General features: G+C 36.1%; 1 protein-coding gene across 5 annotated transcripts in view; it reads left to right on the forward strand.

The window, feature by feature from the left end:
- ATP8A1 (ATPase phospholipid transporting 8A1) overlaps positions 1-25,852 on the forward strand; it is a 103,588-nt gene that overhangs the window by 71,446 nt on the left and 6,290 nt on the right. For all 5 annotated transcript variants that reach the window (XM_082050339.1, XM_082050341.1, XM_082050340.1 and 2 more), the window contains 8 exons: positions 3,752-3,826; positions 3,965-4,087; positions 6,535-6,613; positions 7,113-7,174; positions 11,992-12,048; positions 12,528-12,635; positions 22,370-22,458; positions 22,852-22,944. In XM_082050339.1, the coding sequence (XP_081906465.1) occupies positions 3,752-3,826; positions 3,965-4,087; positions 6,535-6,613; positions 7,113-7,174; positions 11,992-12,048; positions 12,528-12,635; positions 22,370-22,458; positions 22,852-22,944 (686 nt within the window). The remainder of the gene's footprint in view (positions 1-3,751; positions 3,827-3,964; positions 4,088-6,534; positions 6,614-7,112; positions 7,175-11,991; positions 12,049-12,527; positions 12,636-22,369; positions 22,459-22,851; positions 22,945-25,852) is intronic.

The raw sequence follows: 25,852 nt of genomic DNA on the forward strand, positions 1-25,852 counted from the left end.
ACATCCTCTTTTTCATTTTTTATCTTTTTTTTTTTTTTTTCCCTGCCTGAGCCCTTTTCATCGCACCACTGAATTATACACTTTTTCCTGCTCCCGTCCTTAGCTGAAGTTTACCATTTTGTTCCTGATTTCCTCTGCCTGACACCTCAGGTGAATGATGCCTGTGGTCATTCTGAGACATGCAGAACCCCAAACATGAGCCCGGTTTCTGTGTATGCTCACACTGCTTCTAAGCTTCTAAGCTGTAGAGTTGAGGTGCTGTTGTTCAGTATGCCATTGCATACTCAATGCATGCGAACCACACCGAGTTCAGTTTAAAGCATGACAGAAGAAAGCAATTGTGCAATAGCCCAGTTTTTTTGCATTGTATGCTTTGAAAACTTGGCTGTGAACCTAAGTCTTTCATTTTCAATGGAAATTCTGTAGCAACTGAACTGCAAAATAGTCTGAATTTTCACTCCTCCCTCACATTAAGTGGGCTTGAGAAGTACTTTAGAGTGTTTCCTGTCCTTCTGTATAGAGGTGCTGGATTAGTATATTGAGCTGTTACAGTAGGGCCTGCCCGCTAGGAGAGAAGTGGCTGAATCTGCTGCTAACTTAGTATCATGTACAATATGTCCTAAAAACTTATTTTACAGGTACAGCTGCTTTCATCATTCATCATGATCAGAGTGAAACACACTTGTCCATGAATAAATTTCCCACTCTGAAGTGAGAAATTGTCTGTTTCTTGTCACTGTCACTATTAATACTGTAGTAAGCTCCATAGAGGTTTTTTCATGTATGGTTAAGAGTGTAATCTTCTAGGGTCCAAGGTTCGGAAGTCAGGGTAAGTGGGTGACTTCCAATCTTCCCCTCTTACAGTTTGCGATGAGGGCTGTATTTATCCTTGCTGTTTCCCCCACACTACCACCTCTACCCTAGCTCTGCTAATTATTTTTGAGCCATAGATTTTTTTAATGCGAACATTCGAATACTATATTGTAAACAATAGAAAATCCATGTTTCTGCTTAGATGTTAAAGATGCTGTCTCTTAAAACAGTATATCTGGTATTTCACTAAGTAGTAGTGTTCTACTACAAAGGGCATTGTTTTTAGCCACATTAAAAGGTTTCTCTTCTCAGACACTTTTTGGATAGATTCAGCAAGAACTTTAGAACCCGAGACTGGTACCCAAATTCATTTCTTCTTGGTTTGCATCTAGAGTTCTGAGCAAGATTTGTTCCAGTTCCTTTTTACACTAAAACTTAATTGAAATGCCTGTAACTTGCATGCTTTCTTTGGAAGAAAGTAAGTACTTAAGATTTCAGGAAGTCACTGTTATAACTTAAAGGATTTCTTTACAATTCTACAGTAAAACTGTAGTTTTCAGAGTTTAAATAGCTTGAAAATTTTAACTGAAATTATGTACAAAATAAAACTGAAAGGTTTTTAAGGGATAAAATGATGCATAGCATTTCTGAGAGGCTTGGTAGTGACTACATATATGATGTTCTATTATAAATGGAAATTTTATCATAAATTCTTGCATTTCTTTAAAACGCTCGCTCAAAAACATTTTTAAGTGTTGCTTAGCGTCACTTCCCTTTAATAGAAGTGAATATCTGGAATAGGTTCAGTACATGTATTTAGGCCTTTCTTTTTATATTAAAGTTTAATAACTTTTCAACTGTTAGATAAATCACAAGAGAAAGTTAATATTCTTTCCCTATACTCCGTGGTTATGAAGAATCAAGTATATGTCTACTTGTGGTCTATTTTATTTTCTTGCTAGAGAGTTGTACTTTTGTTCAACTCTGAAATTCCTAGCAATGAGAAGTGCACATATATAAACACATATGTGTACATGTAAATGTGCATCCGCCCAAACTGTCCTTTTCCACAACCCTAAACCCTTTCAGATTAAGAATTCTAAAATTTGCTCCAGTACTTGATAAAAAGAATAAAATAAAAATTAAGGAGTCAGTCACATAATGGTATTTGTCCTTCACTCCTCTATTTTAAGAGCTATCTTCCTGGCCATCTTCGTAGGCTGGGAGTACAGGAATTTAGGGACTACATATAATAAGAAGGTTGAAAAGAGAGAAGGCAGTTGAGGAGCACAACGTGTATCCAACAGCGGTGGTGAGGTTCTGGATTAGGTTCATACATTTAGCTTAGTTGTAAAGCATCGAAAACTTGTGCTGATGTTGAGTGCATAATTAATTGTTCAGTAATGAAAAACTGATTATGCATTCATCTCACTCCCTCATACTTGACTACTGAGAAACTGCTGCTAATAAACATCTTCTAAATTCTTCACAGTTACAACATAACTCCTATTTCAAAAGTCAAAAAAAAAAAAAAACAAAATACACAAGAGCTTATAAAAATCTCATTTAATTCTATGCTTTCCAGTTAATAGACTGAAAAGTTAGAAAACAGAGTGCTTGTTACTGTTAAACTAATCAAAATAAAGACAATCAGCATTATAAGACTTCAGAAAATTCAGCGTATTCTATATATTGCAGCGTCTAATAATCATTATTTTGTATTCAGCCTTGTTCCAATAATTGGCCTCTAAAAGATATGTATTTACAACCAGTAAATGAAATTTTAGCTGGACTTTAACTCCCATTTTTAGTGTTCATAGTTGCTAATTTCAATGTTTTTTTCCATCTCAAAGTATTCACAAACATGCTCAAACATTCCACAAGCTGATAAAAAACATGATAGAATATGGTCACCCTGGAGGCCACCCTGAGATACTGATAAACATACGTATTGATTGTAGCAATTCATGCTTCCGTAATACAGTCAAACGAAATGTGAACTGGATCGCAGTCTCTGCAAAGCAGCGTCTAAAAATTCACTGGAAAAAACGTGAGTCTTAAATTGAGTAGAATGTTGTTCAGATGACCCTGGCTTCTGTCACCTTAATAGCTTATGTTTGTTGTAGATAATATAGTTTCAGTGTAGCTTGTTAATAAAGATTCGGCAGATCTGCTGCTTTGCCACTTCGTCATTGAACAAAGTATATAAGTACAAAGTAAGAAACATAAGCAGTCCTGCTCCATGTTGAACTGAAAAACATAGGAAAATGTGTCATCCCACCTTTCAAATTAAATTTTATTTATTTAACTTTTTAGCGAAAAATGGTAAAATTCACGCAATCAAGACTTTTCCAGCTACCTCTCAAATATACTCTGTAGTTGAGTTAGTGCTTGTTAACTAAGTAATTGTAGTTGATTTAGTGCTCTGGTAAAACCTCTTCTTTTCATGAGTTTCATGTATGAAAAAGGAATCTTGGTATAATTTTGGTTTCCAGACTACAGCTTACTCTATGAACTCTATTAGTTAGGAGGTTTGCTAATGATTAGAAGATTGTGACTGTTTCTAATCTACGTTTCCTTTGATTTTTCTTTTTTCCCCAGTATTTCTCATAATTTTTCTTTCATTAAGTACAATACAAATGCAGTGAACTAAATCCCTCTTAAATATGTAACAAACATGAAATTCCTTTTGAAAATAGCTACCTCTTTGAAATGTTTATAATCATTTATCACGCATTTGACTAAATTGCCCATTATCTGTTCTAAACACAACTTGGTTTTATTGTTGTGTTTTTTCATATAGGCTTAAGGCATAACATCCTCAACTGTGTTGTAAAGATGTTCTAGGAATGCTCCTTTTGGTGAAGCTGAGGAAAAAAAGTGAATTTGTCACACCTCTCAGGACATTTGAGTAATATTGGGTTCTCCTGTTTTTCAGGTCTGGTTTGCTTTCGTCAATGGCTTTTCTGGACAAATTCTTTTTGAAAGATGGTGTATAGGTCTCTACAATGTGGTAAGATGCTTTGTGTATTTGCAGTTATTTTCAACCATAATCATGGGAGTTTCTTGAGTAAGCAATCTTTAAGCAAGTCTTTACCTCTAAAGTTTTGTGATATGTTTGTTTGTTCATTTCTTTTAATCCATCTACTAGATGTTTACAGCAATGCCTCCACTAACTCTTGGAATATTTGAGAGATCCTGTCGAAAAGAAAACATGCTGAAATATCCAGAGTTATACAAGACTTCTCAAAATGCACTGGACTTTAATACTAAGGTAGATAAAAATTCCAGTATAATTAAAGCAGAAACTAATAGGAATTCAGTGTAGTTATCCTTTTTGTTCTGTGCTGGTCATAATTAAAAATTGAGGTGATTTTTATTACTACTATTTCCAACTGTCTGTTTGTCTATGAATGGTGCAAATCATGTTTATCCATTTTTAACAAGTATGGAAATGCAAGCGTTTTGGTTTTCAGCGTAGATTTCCTCCTTCCAGTCCCCCACTAATGGTAATAAAGCTGTCTTCTATAGGCAGAAGTGATTAGACACCTCTGTCGCTGGGCTGTATGTATTGGTACTGTTATATGGAAACGGATTACTGAAGCCTGTGGAGAAGTGTTGCAGAGGACAATAAGAACTGTCATTAGATTTGTAGAAGGAGGTACTTGGTACGGTTCTTTGTCAATTTGGAGTTGTGATTTTATGGTTTTATTTTGAGTTTTGTGAAAAAATACTTGGAGACAGTTACAATTGTCAGGGGGGAACAAAAGAAATCTGAGGCTCCTTTAGATGGAAAATGGGTGACATTCACCTTGGAGAGACTAGCACAAAAAGCAGTAAAAGAATGTAGGACTTCTAATATATATAATATACACAATTTCTACATGTTTATCTGTAAGTAATCTCTATTTAAAAAAGCTAACTGAAACTTTTTTCCCAATCTGCAATTTCATGAATACCATGATGTTTGCAAGAGTTCCTTCTGATTTGATATTTTTAATGTAATTGGGACATTTCAAGTAATGTCATCATACGCTGAACTTGGGGATATTTTCGATCTGTCATTGAATTAACACCTCCTACATGTAGTGGTCTGTAGTAGATGCTTGGAGCTGATAGAGCATACTTAGCTCTGTGCAACTTGTGTTGTAAAACTGGAGTACTCCTACGTATATAGAATTATCTGAACTTAGTTCACTGGACAGTATGAGATTATTCTCCTTCTTCCTCACTTCATCCTGTCAACCACAAAAACAAGCCTAAAAATTGTAAGGAAACTGGGGAAAATAGTGTTTCTTCTGTCACTGTGAATGCTCTACAAATCCAAGATCTTTCATGGTCCATTAATGCAGACACTTCTGTGTTGTGATAGCCTTAATGCAATACAAATCATGAGTTACAGTTGTTGGATTGTTTTTAAATTCTAAGTCTATAATTTTTATTATTGCACAAATGTATTGTTGACTTCCTTGGAAATGTGTAGCTATTCCCATATAACACTTGTTTTAAGTAAATGTCTCCAAACTTCCCAGCTACAGAATTCCCAGCTATATAAGTTGAATTGGGAAACATTACTGCCCTGAATGTTGATGCAGATGTTTGTTATGGTAAAAGGGATCAAAGGTTATGAGGTCGTGACAGAGGTTAAAGGATTAGTGTGTGACAATAAGAATTGGTCAGGAAAATGGAAAAGTAGAACTAATTTTTCTTGCACCCACCTGTGCTTTCTGTCAAATAAAAACTTCTGGTAATGACATAGCAAGAAGGAGAGACAAAGGTTAATGAGTAGCACAAGTTCAAATGTGCAAAGTATTGGAGTGTAAATTGGATCATACAACCTAGTGTACTTGTATAATCCAACAAAGTCTTCGAGACATTGTGGAAAATGTTGAGAGGCAGGCAACTTAATTTCAATTGCCTGAACACCTTAACACTCATAATACACATCAGTTAGTTACAATGAAGGCTATGATTGTCAAAAACATTGTTAGTGAAAAAATGTGATTGCTATCCTGAAGGAAACATGTTACATACTTTTGATTAAGTCTTTTTATGTCTTTACACAATATACTACAAAAAGCATCAATAGGTTGTTTATTCTTAAACAGTTCTTTTTCAGAAGGCATATTTTACAAAAGAAAATAAGGTTGAAAGTAAAATTCGAATTATTTAGCAAATAATTTAAAGGAAGTTTAATATGATGAAGCTGAGCACTTCAAGAATCAAGTATGTAAGGAGAAATCTAAGGAAAAGACTTTAATTTGTCCTTTTTAAATTCCTTTGTATGTGGAACTATGTAGGTAGGTATATGCAAATCTCAGATTTTGATTGTAGTACCATCCAAATTTCTTATTACACAAAATGTAAATTATGAAAGCTAGAGTCCTTTTTAATTCCCTACTTAGAATGTAGCACTTGTTCCAGTTGTCTGGTTTAGTTTAATTTCTTCTGATGATATTCCCATTTGTACATATTTTAATTTCCCTCCTAATTTGAAATTAAAAGGAGGAGATAATACACACTTTTTTCCAAAACATAAAAATAATCAAATGACCCATGAAGAGCTAAGAGGCAGAAGGTGCCTGTCAGTTATATTACTTCACTGTGGTGGCCTGACAGAAACACATTTTGTGAATCTAACACACAGATAAAAAGAAAGGTCAGGGTTCACAGAGCTAGTTTATTGCAAATGGTTCTCATGGATTTTCTGTTTTCCCTTAGGTTTTCTGGGTTCATTGTTTAAACGGCCTCTTCCACTCATTCATTCTGTTTTGGTTTCCACTGAAAGCCCTTCAGCATGGCAAGTATTATGGAAAATAAAAACATAAATGTGAAAAAGTACTAAATACCTTATTTTTTTCTTGGGAAAGCTTTATAAAATACTAACAATTTTGAGTGATTTAATTTCAAGATACCATTTCCAGAACTAGAGTAGATGCAGTATATTTAAAATGTTTTCTTTAGAATCTCTTTAAAAGTAGGAACAATATTATGTACATATTCATAAAACTATATAAATAGCTTTGAAGGAGGATCCTGAGGCATGAAAGGAGAAATGGGAGAAAGGGGGATAGCTCAGCTGGATACCTAAGAGTGCTGAGTCCCAGTGCCTTGACTGATGGAACAGACTTTGCTACCTCTTTTATCCTCATTACGCTCCTTCCTGCTACACATACAGTGTTAAGCAGGAGAATGAATGTTCAAGCAGATATTTATTAAAACATCAAAAATAAAATCTTGAAGATCATGAAAATCTCTCAGAGCTCACAGTCATCCTTTATCACTATTTCCTTCTCTAGGTACTGTATTCAGCAATGGTAAAACTTCAGATTACCTGCTCCTGGGGAACACTGTATACACTGTAAGTCTCGCTAGAGCTATCTGGTGAACTATCAGCTATCTCTATTGACTATATATTTACCTCTTAAAGAGATGTGGTTTTATTATTATTTGTAATTCTCTACAAAGAAGACTTGATTCATTGCCATGCCTTAAGAAAAGGCACTTGAATGACTCTTTGAGAAGCTTAAAAGTATATTTTGCATTCTAATTCCAATTTTCAAAATAAATTCATTTAATAAAGATGCAGAAGATACATTTGTCTTTTACTGGAAACTGTCTATTTTTTTAATAATGGAATAATAATTCACTAATTAGAATGCTCATTAAGGTAAGTTTCTACACTAGAGAAAGCCCAGGGGTTATTGGTTATGGAACTGGTTTGTGGACAACTCTGTTCTCCATCTCTTAATTTATCATGGGGCCTTGAAAGAGGGATAAAGCAACATGGAACCGGTGTTGGTGGGATGCTGCTTTGGAGAAAAACAAACCAGCAAAATTAAATTGAACCCCCACCTAACGGTAATCTTGTGTTACTCTCGTAGATATTAGTCACTATTGTGTTTTTTTTTCTTTTGATCTTTTATCTCCTAGAATAAATTAATGAAGCTAAATACCTGCTTTTCACTTGCTAGGTATGAGTGTCACCCAATAGATGCAGGTTTCCAAGATTTCTCTTAGAAGCAAAATTAGACTTGTGCTTACTCTCCTCTGTTCTCCAGCGTTAACAGTTCAATTAGTTATTTTGCTTCCTGTTGTTGGCAGGTACAAAAAATAAATTAATTCTTCCATCAAAATAAGGGGGCTGTAATACAAATTCACATCAAAATAATTTTCCTTAAGGAATAGAGAGACATCATAACTGAAATAAAAGGAAAGTATTCTAGAATACATTGTAGTCCTTTGAGAATGTCATTTGTTAACATTTCCTGTGTATGAGAGAACATTTTGAAATGTGTTTTCTGGCCAGCTAACTGGAAAAGTTAAAGGGAATAAATGGCTGAGTAACCACAGCTCATTCTGTGTATTTCCTACTGCTGTGGCAGTTAAAATATAATATTTATTCTGATAGTACATAGAGGGATTTTAAAATGGTTCTTTCCGGCATATCGAAAAATTGTTCACACATCCTCTTAGTAGTTTATTTGCTCTACCCTTCTGTTTACCTGTTCCAAAAGGCGAGCACAGCATGTTTTGTCAGCAGTAGTCACATATGATCATGCAGTCTGTCTTATGATGAACTGATCCCCATTAGGAATGGATGGAATATCCTGGTTAAATGTTTTCTGTGCAAGTCTTAAGAAAATTAAGATCTAAGGTCGTTGTTGCAGTTCAGTCGTGACAGAAGTAAATCAACAGACACAGGTCTGCTAGTATTAGATCTCATAACACCAAGCAGTGTTTAGAAGTCAGTCATTTATCTGAACGTCTGTGCTTTCCCCAGTATTGATAAATACTTGAGTATCTACCAGTGCCACGTGTCATTTTAAGTGAAACAGGTTCTTCTTGGGCAGAGATTTTCTGCACCAGATTTTCACCCTATCTACTAATGTTTCAGTGTTTACTGTACACAGAATTTGCAACTGTGCTTAGTTCAGCTGAAGTTTATTTTATGAATTGTGTGCATGTATACATGTACCTAAGTTGCATAACTTCACCTATCTTAGCACCTAAGCAGAGTTTTCTGATAGCATCTCCTTTGTTTACTCTAAAAGTAACCTTTGTATTGGCCATAATTTTGTAGAGTGACTTAGCACTGTACACTTGTTAATTCCAATTGTTCAACGTACTGCTGCAGTCACAGCTGAAGTTCATTCCTGAAGTGATCTTAGAACTTCATCCTATCCAGTTGCTCTGTGCTTCCTTCCAAAAGCCAACCTTCGCACCTGGAGAAAATAAGTTACATATTCTGTACTAAGAGTTTACTGGATTACACTATGTCCTGTGGAAGTGAGTGTTTGAAAAGTGCTGTCACTTAGATTGTCTTGAAACCTTACAGTACTGCAGAACACTGGAGTATCATCTGTGACATCGTCTGACTCGTAAACATCAAAGCCTGCATTTTCAGATTTGCAGCACCTTCAGAAATTAGTTGATTTCTCATACTTTCAATGTAGTAACGTGGGGTTACTCATTACTGTTTGTCAAACTGTATCCATAAATGATAAAACAGAGGTCACAGTGCAATTGTCCTGTCACCTTCTGCAACCAGTTTTCAACTAGGAGAGCTGAAACTTCACCATCTTGAGAGGCTAACTGCTTGCTACTAACCTGCAGAATGATAAATAATTTTACCAAGAAAATGTTACTTTACCATTATGAGTCCAGGCAACCTGCTTTTTCATTTGTTTTCCAGATTGTCCACTTTAGATTGAAAATCTGGGGAGGGATGGGGGTTGCCATTGATGTATTCCTGCTCTTGCATGGGAGTTCAAGGAGGCCTGGAGCATATATGAAGATTGAGAGACCTTCAAAATTGAGGGGAAGATCTTTTAGAAGATTAAAAAAAAAAATCTGTGCATGAGAAGTGATGTGCAAGGACAGTTGTCAGTCATTGTCTTGAAATATCAAAATCATAAGGCTAAGGAACTTCTCATTCTTGCCATTGTTTTAATCTGTTTTTTGGAAGTCTACATTCATCCCTTACGCGAAAATCAGCAACAAAGAGATTCAGAAATGAACACGGTTTCTTTGGATCCACAAAGTCAGGAATGTGCACTGATTCGTGTAACGTCCTGGAATAATTTCTTCAAACATAAATTTCAAGTAGGAGTGGAGTTCCATGAAAATATTTGTATGACCCTTCTTGAGAGATCTTTTATAAAGCTCAGTGCTTTATACAGAATACCAGTTTGATTTCTTGTTTCCTGAGTAGGCTTCAGTGAGCTGTTGTTAGTTTGGATCAAGAGGAGGAGGGAGCAATATAACCCAAATTCTCAAGTAAGCTGCTGTGCATATTTGGTAACTGTATTAGAGGAATCAGTTAAGATGCAAGGAGGGTATATATTCACATAGTCTGTGTCTCCTTATATAGAGACCTGCAGTGTTTTGTGTATCTGTTTTGCCTATGCAATGAGAATTCTTGATCTGATTGCAAAGAAGGATGTTTTCTTTTCTTATGACTGACTCAAAAGTAGCAAGCAGTTGTACCAGATCAGAAGTAATTTTTTGCCATAATTCATTTTTTTCACTCATCCATACATAGCACCAGAACTGGATAGACTAAATTCTAATACTCATCATGATCCTTAATTTTCTTCTAATTAGATTTCACACATTTTAGATAATGGAATTGTGGCACTGTGATTTTTTTTTGTCCTTAATAATGCAGAAGTAGTTGAAACAGATTCCAGAATTAAAAGCATAAACTTTTAGCTAGAGTAAAATCTTTTTGGCAGGATTTGTATTCTTCTGTGCACCAGACATAGTGAAAGATTTGCTAAATATATTTAACCCGTTATTTTCAGCTTCTGATTGAAATAAATCTCTTCTGAGCTGCTGGGGCTCCTTGAAGTTCAACCACAAACTCAAATCATTGCTGCCAGACTGGCCAACAAACTGGAATTTCAACTATAGCTGTTAGAGTTGGAGCTTGGTCTTTGTGACTCAGTTTCTCAGCCTCATGTTCTTCAGATTGCACATAAAGATAAACCTGCCGATACATGCTCACATATGAGTTACAAAATGGAAAAACTATTTATTTACTAAACAGAAAACTTGTTTGTGTGAATTTCAAAGGAAGAAGACAAACAATTTTCCTGAATCAACTAGTCCTTGCTGTGGGATTATAAACTTTCTACTAGTGGTCATCTCTAAACTAAACTGGAGTATGCCCTACAGGACAATAATATGACATTTTCAGTGACTGCTTCATAAAAAGAGTAAAGATGAGAGGGGAGGATGAAAATGAGAGACTTGCTCACCATGTTATTTTGTATGCAGAACACGGATCATAGGCTGCTGACATTTAACTCTTTGGCTTTTCAGGGTTTGGCTGAGGTGATTGATTTACTAACCAAGTACTAATGAAGTAAATAAAACTTGTTTGGTTGGGTTTTAATTTAGACTACTGTAAGCTTGGTTCATTGCAAGTTTTCAGCTCAGCATCTGTATCGTCTGTCTTCATGTAGGAAGCAGTAGGCATCTTCTCCATAACTAAGGGATCTGCCGTCTCTACTGAAGTGGACTACGCTTTTCACAAACCTTTCTGTCTATGCAAAATACCATCAATAAAAAAGCCAACAACTCAATAAGAACTAGACTGACAGAGTTCTAGGAGGCAAGGGAAATGCTTAAGACTTTTAATACAGAAGATTTTTCTGAGTCAAATTAGTGGAGATTATTAATAGAAGCTAATAATTCTTCGTGTTCTATTACTAGGTCATTACTGGGGTGTTTCTTTAAATCTTCTATTGGCATTTTACTGTGGCCATTTCAAAGGGTCACTTAAACTTCAGAACTAAGCGCACACACAAAAACGGAGGAAAAATACAGCTGGCTGTGGTCTAAAAGAATTTCACTTCAGGGCTGCTGAGGGTCCAACGTTTTTTGGGAAGCAGATCCTATTAAAGTGGAAAGACTCTTCTGTAGCTTCTGCAGGTCCATATAAATGATTGCCTTCTGCTTTATGAGCTTTGTTGAGTGTGATTAAGGAAATTACATTTAAATTGAAGTGATTGATTATCCTTTCCCTTATTTCATTTGTGCAAGTAAACATGAAGTATGAAAATCATTGAACTTTCTCTTCTGTTCTCTTAAACGTTTAACACAGCTAATCAATTCTGTATGTTAAGTAAGATTCCCATATTAAATATTTTTTTTTTCTCTCCCTCTTTTAAGTTTGTGGTTCTAACTGTGTGTTTGAAGGCTGGATTAGAGACCTCATATTGGACTTTGGTAAGCAGATGTCTTTACCATGTTCTCAAATGTTCTATAAATCTGATGGATTAATAATTCTATTCTTTTCTTGTTACTGACTATATTAGGCCCTTAGAGTTTGTCAGCCCGCCCCACAGTATCAAGCTAAACTGTGGTTATGGCATGGAAAGACAGAATATGCACATACAAAAAGTTTAATATTGAAAAGGAGGACATTGGGATAAGGCTTAGAGTTACCTTTAAACTAGAAAAATCAAATTCCTCTGAACTGATTGTAATAGAACTTGAATTGGTTTAAAATGCAGTAATATTGCCACTGAAAGTATCCTCTTTCTTCAAGAAATAGCTAACTGAAGTAGCAGGGTTAAATTACTACAAGTCATGGCAATTTCATCTAATGTATCAGAATTGCATTGTAAATACTAAGTAACAAAAATCTCTTTTATGTCATAATACACCTGTGATGATTGTTCTGTTTTCTTTTTTTGTTTCAACAGTTCAGCCATATAGCTATTTGGGGCAGCATAGCACTTTGGGTAGTGTTTTTTGGAATCTACTCTTCTTTGTGGCCAGTCATTCCTATGGCACCTGATATGTCAGGAGAGGTAAAATAATATTTTAACTAATATCCAAATATGTGCAAATAATATTGTTTCAGTCTTCAGTACAGGCTTAATCTTTATTGAATCCTTCTGCTAACTAGAGATGCATAAGAGAGTTGCTTCTTTTATACCTTCTGTGTGGTAGCCGTGTTTGTTTAAAATAGTATGAATTTCTGTCTTGTGAAAATGTAGCTCAACTAACAAGCCGTTATTATATGGTCTAGTGAGGAAGAATAGACAGGTAAGCTGCTTTGCAGTTCCTTGGTAAGTCTGAATTTTCTGACGAGAAGTCTTACCAAATTCAGAACTCAGAATTACAGTGCTTATTTGGCTGGAGGGTTTTTATAACGAGGTAGCACAAGCAGTGCAGTGGTTAAGAATTTTTTTCATCTTCAGTTTTACAGATTTGCTAAGTATTTGAAACTGTAAAATGCCTTAAAAAATATGAGGTGCCATAACATTGCATTAGCAACTGCTTGTCATGCACACATTTCCTTTTCTATTGTGCTATCTATGTGCTGCTTGGAATGCATTATTGTACTGTATCTTTAACCTTTTGACAGTAATTGCTGGTGTCACTTTCATTTATTATCTCATTTGTTTAACCTACTCTGAATATTGCAAACAGGACTGAATACATAAAAGATGCGTAATTGCTGCCTGTGCTGATCTGATTTGGATCTCAGTGCCAAATTTTCAAAACCATTTGGTTTGAGAAAGATCTAAAATTTAGTATTAATTTCCCAGACGGTAATGTCTGCTTCTGGGTATGGCCAATGCCTCCTGAACTGAGGAGTTCAGCATGTAGTCCCAGTGGGAATCAGAAACTGAGAATAACTGCTTGTTTCAGAAGGATGTTATTCTAATGGTTCTCAGAGCATATCAACTATTAATAAGCCTTACACCAGTAAAAGAGTGAGTGCCTTTAACTCCACCTCTGTGACATAATTCAGCAATTTAAAAACTCATGCAGGAAATCTAGGTGCGTTTCTCTCCCTCACTTGGAGATAATTCAGACCCACAAATCTCACCTCCTACATATAAACAGTTATGGGAAAAATAGTATATAGGCATTTATATAACTACTGCATTTTAATGGAAAGTGCAAGGAATTAAGTTTCTTTAAGACAGAAGAACTTTTATAGTAATAAGCACATTGGAAGCAGCAGGCTGTGTTATACTTGGTATGACAGAAAGGTGGCTGCTTCACTGTTGAAATAACTGGATATTTTACTTAGTACTTGTTCAGTCTCTGAATTTATTGTGAGCAAAAATGTAATTCCTACAAACTTGGAAAAACAGTTATTCATAAAGAGACGTAGCTGTCAACAACAATAAATACTCTTGGGGTTTGAATTGAACGTGTCACCAAAGTAATCTGACTTACAAACCCAAATGCATATACTTGTTGTGATAAAACTGTACCTGTACTTGAAATGGACAGTCTTATTTTTTTACTGTGTTTGCTTGTGCGTGTATGTAGTAGCTTTAGATGTGTGTACCTGTAAGCAGTTGTTTTTGTGTTGTTGGGTGAGGTTGGTTTTGGTTTTGTTTTCTTACTAAGAATATAGTTAGAAGTCTGTAACATCAGAATAAAGTCCCCTAAACATCTCATAGACCATAAGAACTGATTTTAAAAGCTTTGGTCTAGCTTTTTGAGCTGTACTCTGTGTGGCTAAAAGTCCTGTCAATAAATACCAGTGGCTCAGATTGGAAGCAGGATTTTTGTATGCCCCCCTGGAAGCCCCTGCCTGAGGAGGTGGTCTCTGACAGAACAGAATTCACAGGGTTTCTCTAAAGCAAGTCCAGGCCTTCCATAAGTATTTGAACTAAAAGATTCGCTAATTTAACTGTAGAAAAGATTGTGACGTTATAGAAACAAATCCCTATGAACATCTTAGCTTGCATGTGCAAACACTGCTTTGTCTAATTTCTTCCAATGTGCAAGTCAGGCTTGAAGACTTCATCCAAGTACATTTGGCAGAAATTAAATGAACAAGTCAAAAGCTGACCTCTACTTCTGTAGCTTTTTGTCTGTTTTGCCTTGGCCTGATCTGATAAATTATGCTGAAGAGGATTTTCAGGCTTTTTTTTTTCCAAATGTGTTCATTTAAAATGCCCCTTTTTTAATAAATTGTAGATTTTTAAGGAAATTTTACCAACTATAATCCTTATAAAGTTTGAACATATTATCTTTCAGCCCCTTGGAGCTGCTAAAAAGACTTCTACCTCAGTAGGTTTATAGTCTTACTAGTCAGTATTCTTGATACAACATTCATCCAGCTGTTCAGTCCTAACTAGATGATGATATCTGTCTTCTACAAACATCTGGTTTATGGCTTCTTTTAGACAGAAAAGAACCTACTGAAACAGTCTAATAAGGATTCAGTGTAACTTCTTCATATTAATGTCATGAAAATAATAAGGTTCTTGCTGCTTATTGCTGGTTCTATTCCAAGAAAATAAAATACTAATGCTCTTGAAGGGGAGAGAAAAAGCATATGGAGCTGATGGAAAACTCATTCATCGGATGCAGGGGAAAGGTTTCATCTAAATATTTTGAAACTTGAGTTTTTCTTGTATTCCTATAAAGCACCTATACAGCTCTGATAAATATGTTTTAATGGAGAACGATATAAGATAATGCCTCAAGAAAAAAATAGTTGTACTAGAAGAAAAGAGTCTGTTCATGCTGCAAAAACACTCTTGTGTTGGAGCACTGAAGCTAGCAGCCCAAAGTTAAATCATAAGAACTGTTGGTTTGTGTTCATCTTTTAGTGTCAAAGCATCGTCCACTAACTTAGTGGACAAAGAAACAAGTAGATAACATATTTTTGCAAGTTTTCTCTACTTGTTTCCATCATTTTATGTATCATTCCAATTGTAAAGAAGATATTTAAAGTTGGCTTTTACATATGTGTTGCTGTATGTTGCATATACAGAAGGAAAGAAGATAGAATGCTGTGCTCTAGAATAAAATATAGTGAAATGAAAAATGATGACTTTATGACAGTGACAGCAGGTTTTTTTCACTGTTTAGGGCACTTCCCTGCCTTCTTTGCCATGTTCCTAATACTATAATCAGGTGTAATTTTCTTTCTCGCTGTTTTGCTCTGACTTTTCAGAAAAAAGCCAAAGACCCCTTTGATCCAAAATTCCCTGTTGGTCTAGAATGCTGAGGCAGTTCTGGCATCAAGACCTTTGTTTTCTGGTCTTTCAAGATTGCTGGTCCCACACTGGACCAACTCATCCCAGCTGTGCCATGCTGTTCCTCATGGTGTGGGAACTAGATGTTTGTCTATGTTCCAGTGCTCCTAAGTCCTATAAACAGTGGTAACTAGGTTGCCAAATAGGTGTAAGAGTTTAAAGGTGGCTTCTGGCTCACGTGACCAGAGGTATCCTGACACAAGTGATCTCCTGATATGGATAGCTGGTAGCTATATAGCTGGGGTCTGTTAGAGATTGGTAACAGGCCTGTTGTAATAATTGCATTAATTAATAAAGTTTCAGTAACTTACATTGCCCTAATAAGAGTAGCAACCATTTATGTGTCAGTAGACTATAAAGCTGCTCAAGCATTTTCCATTAATGTTTTGATCCCTGCAGTTCAAAGGCTACTTTTCTTTTTAATGGCACTTTAAAGAAGCAGATTGATTTGAAAAAATATGGATACAGGTCTAAGCTGGTATGGTTATCTCTTTCTTGAATAAATATGGTTGTGATTTGAGTTGAAAACCAAGTTGGGGAGGAGAGAAAAATAAACCAACCTGTTGCATATTTCATACTAGTGCAACTCCTGACTCTTTTGCATTTGTTACCGTTGTGTGCACTGAATTGTTAGGCCTTTTTTTATACACCTATGTGATTAATAAGTTAGCTCAGAATTATAACACTTACTGGAATAAGAAGTATGACATTTAGATTAAAAGCTAAAGTTCAACATCTGCATAACTTTTTAATTTATTGTGGTACTGCAGATAATGCACTGTAAAGTTCTTCAGAGCACCGTCTGTTTCTGCTCTGTCTGACCCAGGGGATCTATAAAACTACTGACGGAAATTGAAGTTAAGGATCAAGCATGTATTTTGCAGAATTTTAGATCATTTGACTGAGGTTTGCAAAATCTTTGTGAAATTCCTTGTTGGATGATTTAGCTGCACCATGTAGGAAATATGTGTTAGAATATACTATGCCAACAGTATTAGTTTCATAAATATTGCATTGTTGCTTCCCTCTGTATTGTTCTGCATAACCTGCTTATATGGAATTGTGCTTGTTATCATACTAGATATACATCCTTTAATCTCCTTACTGATTTTTAACAAAAACAAATCAAAAAACAAACAAAACCAAAACAAACACACACAAAAAACACAAACACTTCTTAAAACTGTAGCTGTCTGGATACTTCAATCTCTAATCAACAGGTCTTTTTTGGGGAGATGTTTGTCTGAAGTCTGATCTGAAAGGGGGAATTTGTTTTAGTCTAATGGAGAGCAAAGCCCATATTTAGCCTAATACACAATCATAGAATGGTTGAGATTGGAATGGACCTCTGGAGGTCACCTGGTCCAGCTCCTCTGATACCTAGGGAAAGTTGCCCTGGATCATGTCCAGACGCCTTTTGAACATTGCCAGGGATGGAGACTCCACAACCTCTCTGGACAATCTGTGTCAGCCTCTTGTGTTTCCCTTTGTTCTCATTGCCTCTTGTCCTGTCACAGAGCACCACTGGTAATAGCCTCGATTCATCATCTTTACACCCATTCTTTGGGTATTTATCTCCATTGATAAGATTATCTCTGAGTCGTCTCTCTCAGCCTTTCCTCTCATATGAGAGATACTCCAGCCCCTTCAGCATCTTCGTGGCCCTTCACTGGACTCTGTCCAGGATGTCCATGTCTCTTCTACTGGGGAGCCCAGAACTGGACACTTCACCATGTGTGACCTCATCAGTGCTGAGGGGACCTCCCTTGACCTCTGTTGGCAATATTTTGATTAATGAAGCTGAAGCTGCTATTCACCACCTTAGCTGCAAGGGCACATTGCTGGCTCATGTTCAACCTGTTGTTCAATAGGACCCCCAAGTCCTTTTCTGCGAAGCTGCTTCCCAGGTGGGCGGCCCCCAGCATTTCCTGTTGCCTGGAGTTGTTCCTCCCCAGGTGCAGGACTTTGCACTTCTCCTTGTTCAACTGCATGAGATTCCTGTCAGCCCGTTTTTTCCACCAGTCACAGTCTCTCTGGATGGCAACACAAACCTGTGATGCATCTGCCACTTCCGTCAGTTTTGTCTCCTGAGCAGACAGCTGCTGGTTTGGCTGGGGAGGGGTCAAGTGCCTCTGCCACACAGCCAGAGTCTGCTATTCCCAGAAATACTTCAAAGATCCTATTCCATATTCAGTAGTTGCATTCCCATTCTTTAGCTGCACAGGTGCAAACAGAAACAGCAGAGCTGATCTTTGAACTAGCAAATTTAACTTTTCTGCTTACAATGAACTGTCTGGGTTGTATTAGTTTTTGAATATTCTTCCTTTTTATTGGTTCATCTTTTCCCAGTATCATCATTTAATTGAACTCCCTCCCTCAGCATTATTATTGTCAGTCTCCTTTATAAACTAAAGTTCTGAGGTTTTTTCGCTTTAAAACATTGTGAATCAAATTTAGTACACACTCCTGTTGCAGTTATGCATACAATGACACTTTAATGATATTCAGCTGCCATCTTTCTCCATAGCAACATTCTCTACTGATGTGCTGTAATGAGAGATGACTTCAGCTCCTTACAAATTCCAGTGTTTCCTGTACTTCTTCCTGTCACACCTGTTTTAGCACAGGCAGCCCCTATCCTGGTAACAAACCGCGTAGAACCGCCAGGACTCATCCGCTCAGTGTGACTTTTCATCTCCTTCCCCCGATACTGTTTCTTATGTCATCTTTGAATCAGCTCAGATAGGTTTCCCTGGGAATCTTTTACTCTAAGGCAGAAGACGACAGTCTAGCCTTTTCTTGCAGAATAGTATTTTCTGATAACAAGCACAATTAGAAGTAGTGTGTCACCATAGAGGTACTTTGTGAAGCTTTAGGATTTATAGTACGTGTCTGTATTTGTGAGCTTTTGTGTGTGTCTTTATTATTTGTAATATTTATTATTTGCCTTCATATAATTAGGACTAAGATCTTAATCATGGCTCTGTGCTATACATTCCACCCTTCATGTCCACCTGCAGTGAGGAAATCAGTGATCTTGCAATGGGCTAGTAGTGTTCTTACCTGAAGAAAATTAGAGGAGCTAGGGAAAAGTGAAGACATGTTACAGAGTCTATCCTTAGTCATTTTTCTCATCTCATAGGAGATTTGTTCAAGTAAAAACTTAGAGAATCTGCCTGCAGGTTTCCACAGTTACCTGTCTCCGGACTGCCTGGTACTCCCTCTATTTCAGTACCTCTTACTGTGTGGTGAATACCAGTAAGGCTTTGTTTTCTTTTGAATGTATTTGCAGAAAATGGAGGGGCTCCCTTTTTACTATACCTAACAAGCAGAGTTCCTACTTAGTTCTTAATTAATAGGACCTACGAAATGTTTTTTAAACTCTAAATAGCAAAGAAATACTAGAGGCATTACAAGAGATCACTTGTTGGAACTTCATTGCACTGGGTGATAAATGCAAATCTGTTTTCATATTACAACAGTAAGTAGAAGAAGTAAGAAAGAAGTAGTAAGTAGGAGAATCTGGAGCTGGTTTGGTAGTGTTGAGGAGGTATTATTTTAATCTGTAGTTTATAAGGAGAGGGCACATACCTAGATGATACCTGAAATAGAAAAACTGAAGATAGTTTCCATAAGCTTTTCTGCAGCAAGAATTTTGCTGTTCGTTTTGCCTTTCTGTCTTTACTTTCAGAAGGCTTTTTACATCTCAGCTAGCTCTTTCTGTAGAACATCTTGTAGTGAAGAAAAAGGGAATATTCTCTGTTAATTTTGACATGTAATTTCCTAATAGTACCTCTTCATCAGTACATTAAAAATGTTTTGCAGCCAGGATTTCTAATCTGCCACTAAGCCATGAAAGGGAGTAATGCTCAGCATTTTTTCTTTTTTTGAAAAACAGGGGCTGATATAAAAATCTGTACAATGCACTTAAGCAATGTTAATTCACTTTAGAAAGTCCTAATATTGAGCATGAGCTCCACAGACGACAAATTATTTATCCTCCCTGCAGGATTTCTAAGTCCTACAATAAACTAGGCTTCCCAGCCCTCAATTTGGATTACTTCTGAATTCCCCTGGGAGCCACTTTTGTGGCAGAGTCCATTTGGTTTCACAAGGCCTAAAGGGGGAAAACTTGGCATAGACCACAAATCTCTCACATTAGGAACAATTTGTAAACCACAAACAGAGGCAGCCAGAGTCCGTCCCCAGAACAGGCTGCTCCTGTTAGTGCCATTGTCTGAAAAGGATTGGTTTGCCATTTCCCAGATGACCTGCCTATGTGTAGAGAGATGTGAAAAGTTAGAGACAAAAATGTTTTCTACAGAGTGAGGGGGGAGCTTTCTTGTACAGAAAGGAAGGAAATACCTCTGTGGGATTTTATTTTTTCCCCTCTTCGTCCAAAAAATACAAAGAGGCCCTCTGTCTTTAATGCGAATGTCGGCTTTAAATCTTTTAGGTTTGGATTAACTCTGTAAAAGAAAAAAAAATCTGACAGGCTTTCAAATATGACACAGAAAAACTTTTTTTTTTCCCCAATTCATGTTGTTCATTTGTAAAGCCAAAGGCTGGATGGACTGAATAGTAGGCGCCAGTTGTTCCTTCATTCATAGTTAGCATTACAATGGTCAGAATTAACATCCTAAGACCTACATTATCACTTTTGCTGTTTCACCAGCAAACATTTAATACAGGGTGGCTAACACAAGCACAGCTCTTTGCTATGTCCTTATAAATTAAAAAAAATGTTTAGAATAGGAAGTAAGAGTCGTAATTACTTCAAGTTGGGTTTGGGGTTTTTCTAATATTTTTTTTCTTGGTTTTGTTTAGGAAACTTTGTCTCTCTAATTGCTAGTTAATTATAAAAAGTCTTGCAAAATGTAGCGGTGATGAACATTTCCTATTAGCTGCTGTTTTAGGAAATGCGTATTTCATCAAGTACATCAAAAGTCATGTTTTGCTTCTGAAGTGACTATGCTAATACATTTTCTCCACTTCCTCATGCAACTTTCTCTTTTTTTTTTTTTCTCTGTTGAAAATGTGAATTGTTTTATATTGAACCTGTCACTGCTTGGTGTTTACACCTTTGCTGACAGCTGTTGGCAGAAATAATTACTAGAATCTCGGGGCAATATCTTTATACTTTTAATATAGCTGTGGAAAGTTTACCAACTTTTCAGTTCAAATACATTCTAATGCTTTCTAAACAGTCAGTGTCAGTAGGAATTTGGATATAAAAACAAGGTAAATAGAACTTTTTACCTGTATGAGAATGAGACTTTTTTACTCTGAAAATAATTCACTTCTGGTTTTACACATGTACGTATCAAGTATAATTCTAAAATGTTTCTGTATATGCACTCAGCAATTAGACTTCAGCTACTGCAAGCTACCTGAATTTGTCTGCTAGTTAATGTTAGCAAAATTTCAGCTTGTTTATTTTAGTTGCATACTGAGGTTTAGCCTTAGAAAGGAATTAATCTCCAAGTAATGAGCAAAGGATTTGAAAGCATATCGTGTAGTAAGTAACTTTCGTTCTCTGTGCAATCTAATTACATTACAAAGGTATTTTTAATACTGACTGCAAAACAATCTTTCAGTAATATGCTTCATTAAGTATTTATCATACTCCTTACATCCATAATACTATTGATATAGATACTTGGGCACGAATTACAAGGGTGAAGTTTTGTTGTGTTTTTTTTTTCCTTTAATGTCCATAGATTATGATGCTTGTTTTGGCTTTTTAGTGTGTTTTAGTTTTTAGTATGTTTACAGATAGAAGAACAGAAGAAATTCCTATGCATTAAAATAAAGCAGTGTATAAAAAAGCAAACACACAGCTAAAAACAATTATCTGGTTTGCAAGTATTTTGCTGTGCATTAATGTGTTAGATCTTCATTTAACAACGTCTTGCATACTTATATAATTACGTAATTTATTGTTTTCTTAGTTCTTATTTTTAAGCAGTTTGTTGAACAGGAGTCTGGGGCAGTGTGGGAATTGTGGTACAGTGAGTTCTGTTTGACGTAACTTAGATCCAAGTTATATTGCAAAATGATTGTAACAGTGTCCAATATCCATATCAAGCATCAGGAACCATTATATCCTGCTAGGGTTGATTACAAATAAGAAATTGTGCTCATCACGTATTGACAAAGATTATGCGGGTTGGGGGGGGATGGATTTTTGATAAACCTGATTTTAATGAAAATGTCTACGGTCAGCATAGTGGTGTAGAGCAGGGTTGTGGAGGGACAGATTCCCCTTCTCTCAGTGAGCTAAGCAGTGTGTTCTTTCTACCAGCTTCTTAACATGAATTAGTGCTGACTATCTACTGGATTTCTAGAATGACTCTGAGGATTTTAGAAAACAGTTAAAGTTTTATTTCACATTAGAGAGTCTAGAATGATTCGTTTAAATTGCTTTTGATACCCTCAGCTAACTAATTGATACTTCTAAGTTGTTGGCTTTTTTTTTTTTCCTTGTTCTTGCCATAACACCATCACATTGTTTTGTTTTTCCCCTCCAGGCAGCTATGATGTTCAGCTCCGGAGTGTTTTGGATGGGACTTCTGTGTATTCCTATGACAGCTTTACTTTTTGATGTGGTATATAAAGTGTGAGTACAGAAATGCCAAGGTTTATGGGAGAAAGTACTGAATTTTAAATATGTGTTCTAATTACTAATAGAAGAAAAGCAAATGAAGCTCATCTCTGGTGATTATATATTTTCACATTGTTGGTTTTTGAAAAATATTATTACAAGTGTTATTAGTATTTTAAATGTTTCAATAATTGTCATATATTTTAATAAATATTTGTGTTTTCTAATTTGCAAGACCAGCTGATAAAATGTATTATTTAGACTTGCTTGATAATATTTCTTCTTACAAAGCTTGATTTTTAAGTCATCTGGGAAAATGGAATTGTAAATTGAATGTTTATATAAGTGTCAAAACAATCTGTTCTTCTATTTTCAACAAGAGTAAATCTGGCAGTATTTTTATTACAGAGTAAAGAGAGCTACTTTTAAGACACTGGTAGATGAAGTTCAGGAATTGGAAGCAAAGTCTGAGGATCCTGGGGCAGTTGTGCATGGCAAGAGGTACTGTAAAAATCTGTAGATCACTGTTTTGTTTTGTTTTGTTTTGTTTAAAAAAAAAAAAAAAAAAACTAGATATTTTCAGCCTTATACATGTATCAAAGACAAAGATTATTTTTCAAAATCCATAGAAACCTCTGTAAAGAGGTTTCAGGTATACTGAGCCCATACTTCTTTTCATATGCTTAGATTTAGGTTTTACCAAGAGTTTTATCTGATGTGTTTCTTTGTAGCTGACTGTTATATTTCTAGTTATTATGTATAGAACAAACTTTTTTAACTGTGTTAACAATTAACATAAAGTGAGTTTAAACCTGTATCATTCACTAGTATAGTTATAAATTGGGCCTAAGCACAATTTATTAAAAAAAAGAAAAAAACCTATTTGGTAGCCTAGGGGAAAACAAGAAAATCTGTCTTGTATTTGCTGAAATCGAAAAGAAAAAAAATAGCTTTGTATCTAGTGCCAGTCCAGAACTAACAAATTTGATGAAATTATTTCTTACCTCATACACATTCAACTTAAGATTCCACAAGAATTCCCTCATTACATCCTCCTTCATGGGTCAGGCAGGTAATCTGAAAAGGGAGAAGGTAAGACTGAACAACTAGACAATCTTTATGTGTAAACTCAGTGTAAAGGTGTGCACTCACTGAAATACTTAAGACTTTTTAACCCCAGCTGAACTTGTAGCAAATGCTTGCTGAACGGGAGTGTGAGATGAGAAACCCCCCTCTCTCCCCCACTTCCAATTCATCAGTGCCCTTTGGCTGAGGGAAAGCTTTCTTATCTTCATTTTCATGAGTTTTGTGAAGTCTAAAAAAAGCCAAGACTGTTAATACTTTATTTTCCTGTTCTTTCTTTCCTTTGAACTGCTGGTTTTTTAGTATCTTCATGGCAAAGGGCTTAGCCAAGAAGGGTTTTTTCCTACCAAGGTATGCATAGAAAGAGACTAGAAAGCACAGCCACTTATTGTAGGATCAGTTTTCAGGAATCACCTTTAGTTCATAAAGATACTTAAGTTCCCTTTCTCCTTCAGTCTTACTGTATGCCTCCTCCAGTTCTGCGGGAGTCAGCTTACTAGGATTTACCAGTTGAGACCAAATTACATTGCATACCAAGGTGATGACCGCCATTTCTAATTCATGGAATATCCAGCTTGTGTGTTTGCTCTCACTTTTCCTTTCTTTTCCTAGAAATTATTTTCACAAGAATGTTTTCCCTCTAGAGGAGTTCATCTTCCCTAGTACCACAGACAAATACTAGGGGATGTACCATGAGGCCTGGAAGCTCATCCCACCACTGGTGCAACACCACCTAGTCTAGTGTGGTGGGCTACACAAGAGCACATTCCTGTATAGTGTCTCCCATCAGGCCCCATATGCTGTCTGTGTGGCAGCAGCTCCATACTTCCGTACTGCAAAATCCCCCAGTTAATGATGATTCCTGCATGGAGTGTACTTTTCCTTCATCACTGCAAGACTTTTCCTTCATCACTAGTGCTTGCAAGAGTAAGTTCTCCTGCCTTTAAAGGTGATCTAAATTGATTGTTACGGGTGCCTCTCTCCAGTGGCAGTGCTCATTCAGGCAGCTTCAGGGCAAGATTTTCCTCCAAATTAACCAACTCATATACCAATGAGCTGAGCTTTGAGCCACAAGGAATCTGTGCTGTGTGCTCTCTTGCAAAGTGCAAAAGTTGAAGAAGAATGAATTACAGAAAAGAAAGCAGGCATTAGTACTAGAAAGTGCTAGAAGGGAAACATCTTGTGGATTCGGAAGAAAGTATGGTAATGTACCTTTTAGTGTTCCATACTTGCATTCCCAGGACTTCTCTTGTATTCCCAAATTCAGCTACTTTCAGTTCCATCGTCTAGGCAGTATGCTCTCCCTTCATCCTACAGAAGGTCTTCCAAAACCCTTCTTATTTATCTAAGAGGAACTTGGTGTTTTATAGTTATCTTTTTATCCCACAATTAAGTAGTTAGGAGGGCTTCATGAAGGTGATTTACTTACCTGCCAGAATGTCTTCATTCCTTCTCTACAGAGTTATTTTTAGACCTCTGTTCTTTAATGTATATAATCATCCACCTAACACACAAATCAATGTATGTTAGACATCTTAATATCTCCTAAGGGTTTATTCTCTCCATGTTTGGTTTTTTTTTTTTGTTATTATAACTTAATGTGGGTAATAGAGATGAAAAGTTGCCCTTTATGGAGAAAATATTTTTTCTTAAAAATTGGTCCGATGAACTGACTTACTTGCAGCTTCAGAAATTGGATTGAACTATTGTAAACATGTTTGAGTGTCCTAAGTGCCTGGATTAACTACTTACCAGCACAGACTAAGTAGTTAAATTGGTAAGGAATGTCCTCTGCAGGTGTTTTAAATATGTGCATGAGAACTCTCTTACTCTTGAGTTGTAGCACTTTTCATGCAAGAACAAATAGTTATTTTGGACAAACTTACTCTGTATTCTTCAGCACAAAATACTACTTTTTCTAGTGTGCATGTCTCCGGAAGTACCTTTTTATACTGTAGCAAAAGAAGGAACTTGTTCTCATGAAATACCAAAATAATCTAAGAATATCTAAATCACTGTTTGATTAAGAAGTAAGTGGGAAATAGTGAGAAAGATAACTCAGGAACTTTTCCACTCTGTCCATTCTCATCTTAAAAATACTACAACACAAAACCAGAGGCTCAGCTTCCACAGATAACAGGTCAGGATTCTACTGTTGGCTAGATGTTGCAATCAGACACTACCTGAATGATTACTTAGAAGTACATTAGTGTTAATTTTTATGGCTTTTTTCAACTTAATTTTTTTCAACTAGAATATATTTGTTGCAGATTTTTAGCACTGTGTTGACCTGATACTGCATGCATTTAAATAGGATTGTAAGGCT

This window comes from Streptopelia decaocto (assembly GCF_964273445.1).
Source record: "Streptopelia decaocto genome assembly, chromosome: 4".
Taxonomy (NCBI): domain Eukaryota; kingdom Metazoa; phylum Chordata; class Aves; order Columbiformes; family Columbidae; genus Streptopelia; species Streptopelia decaocto.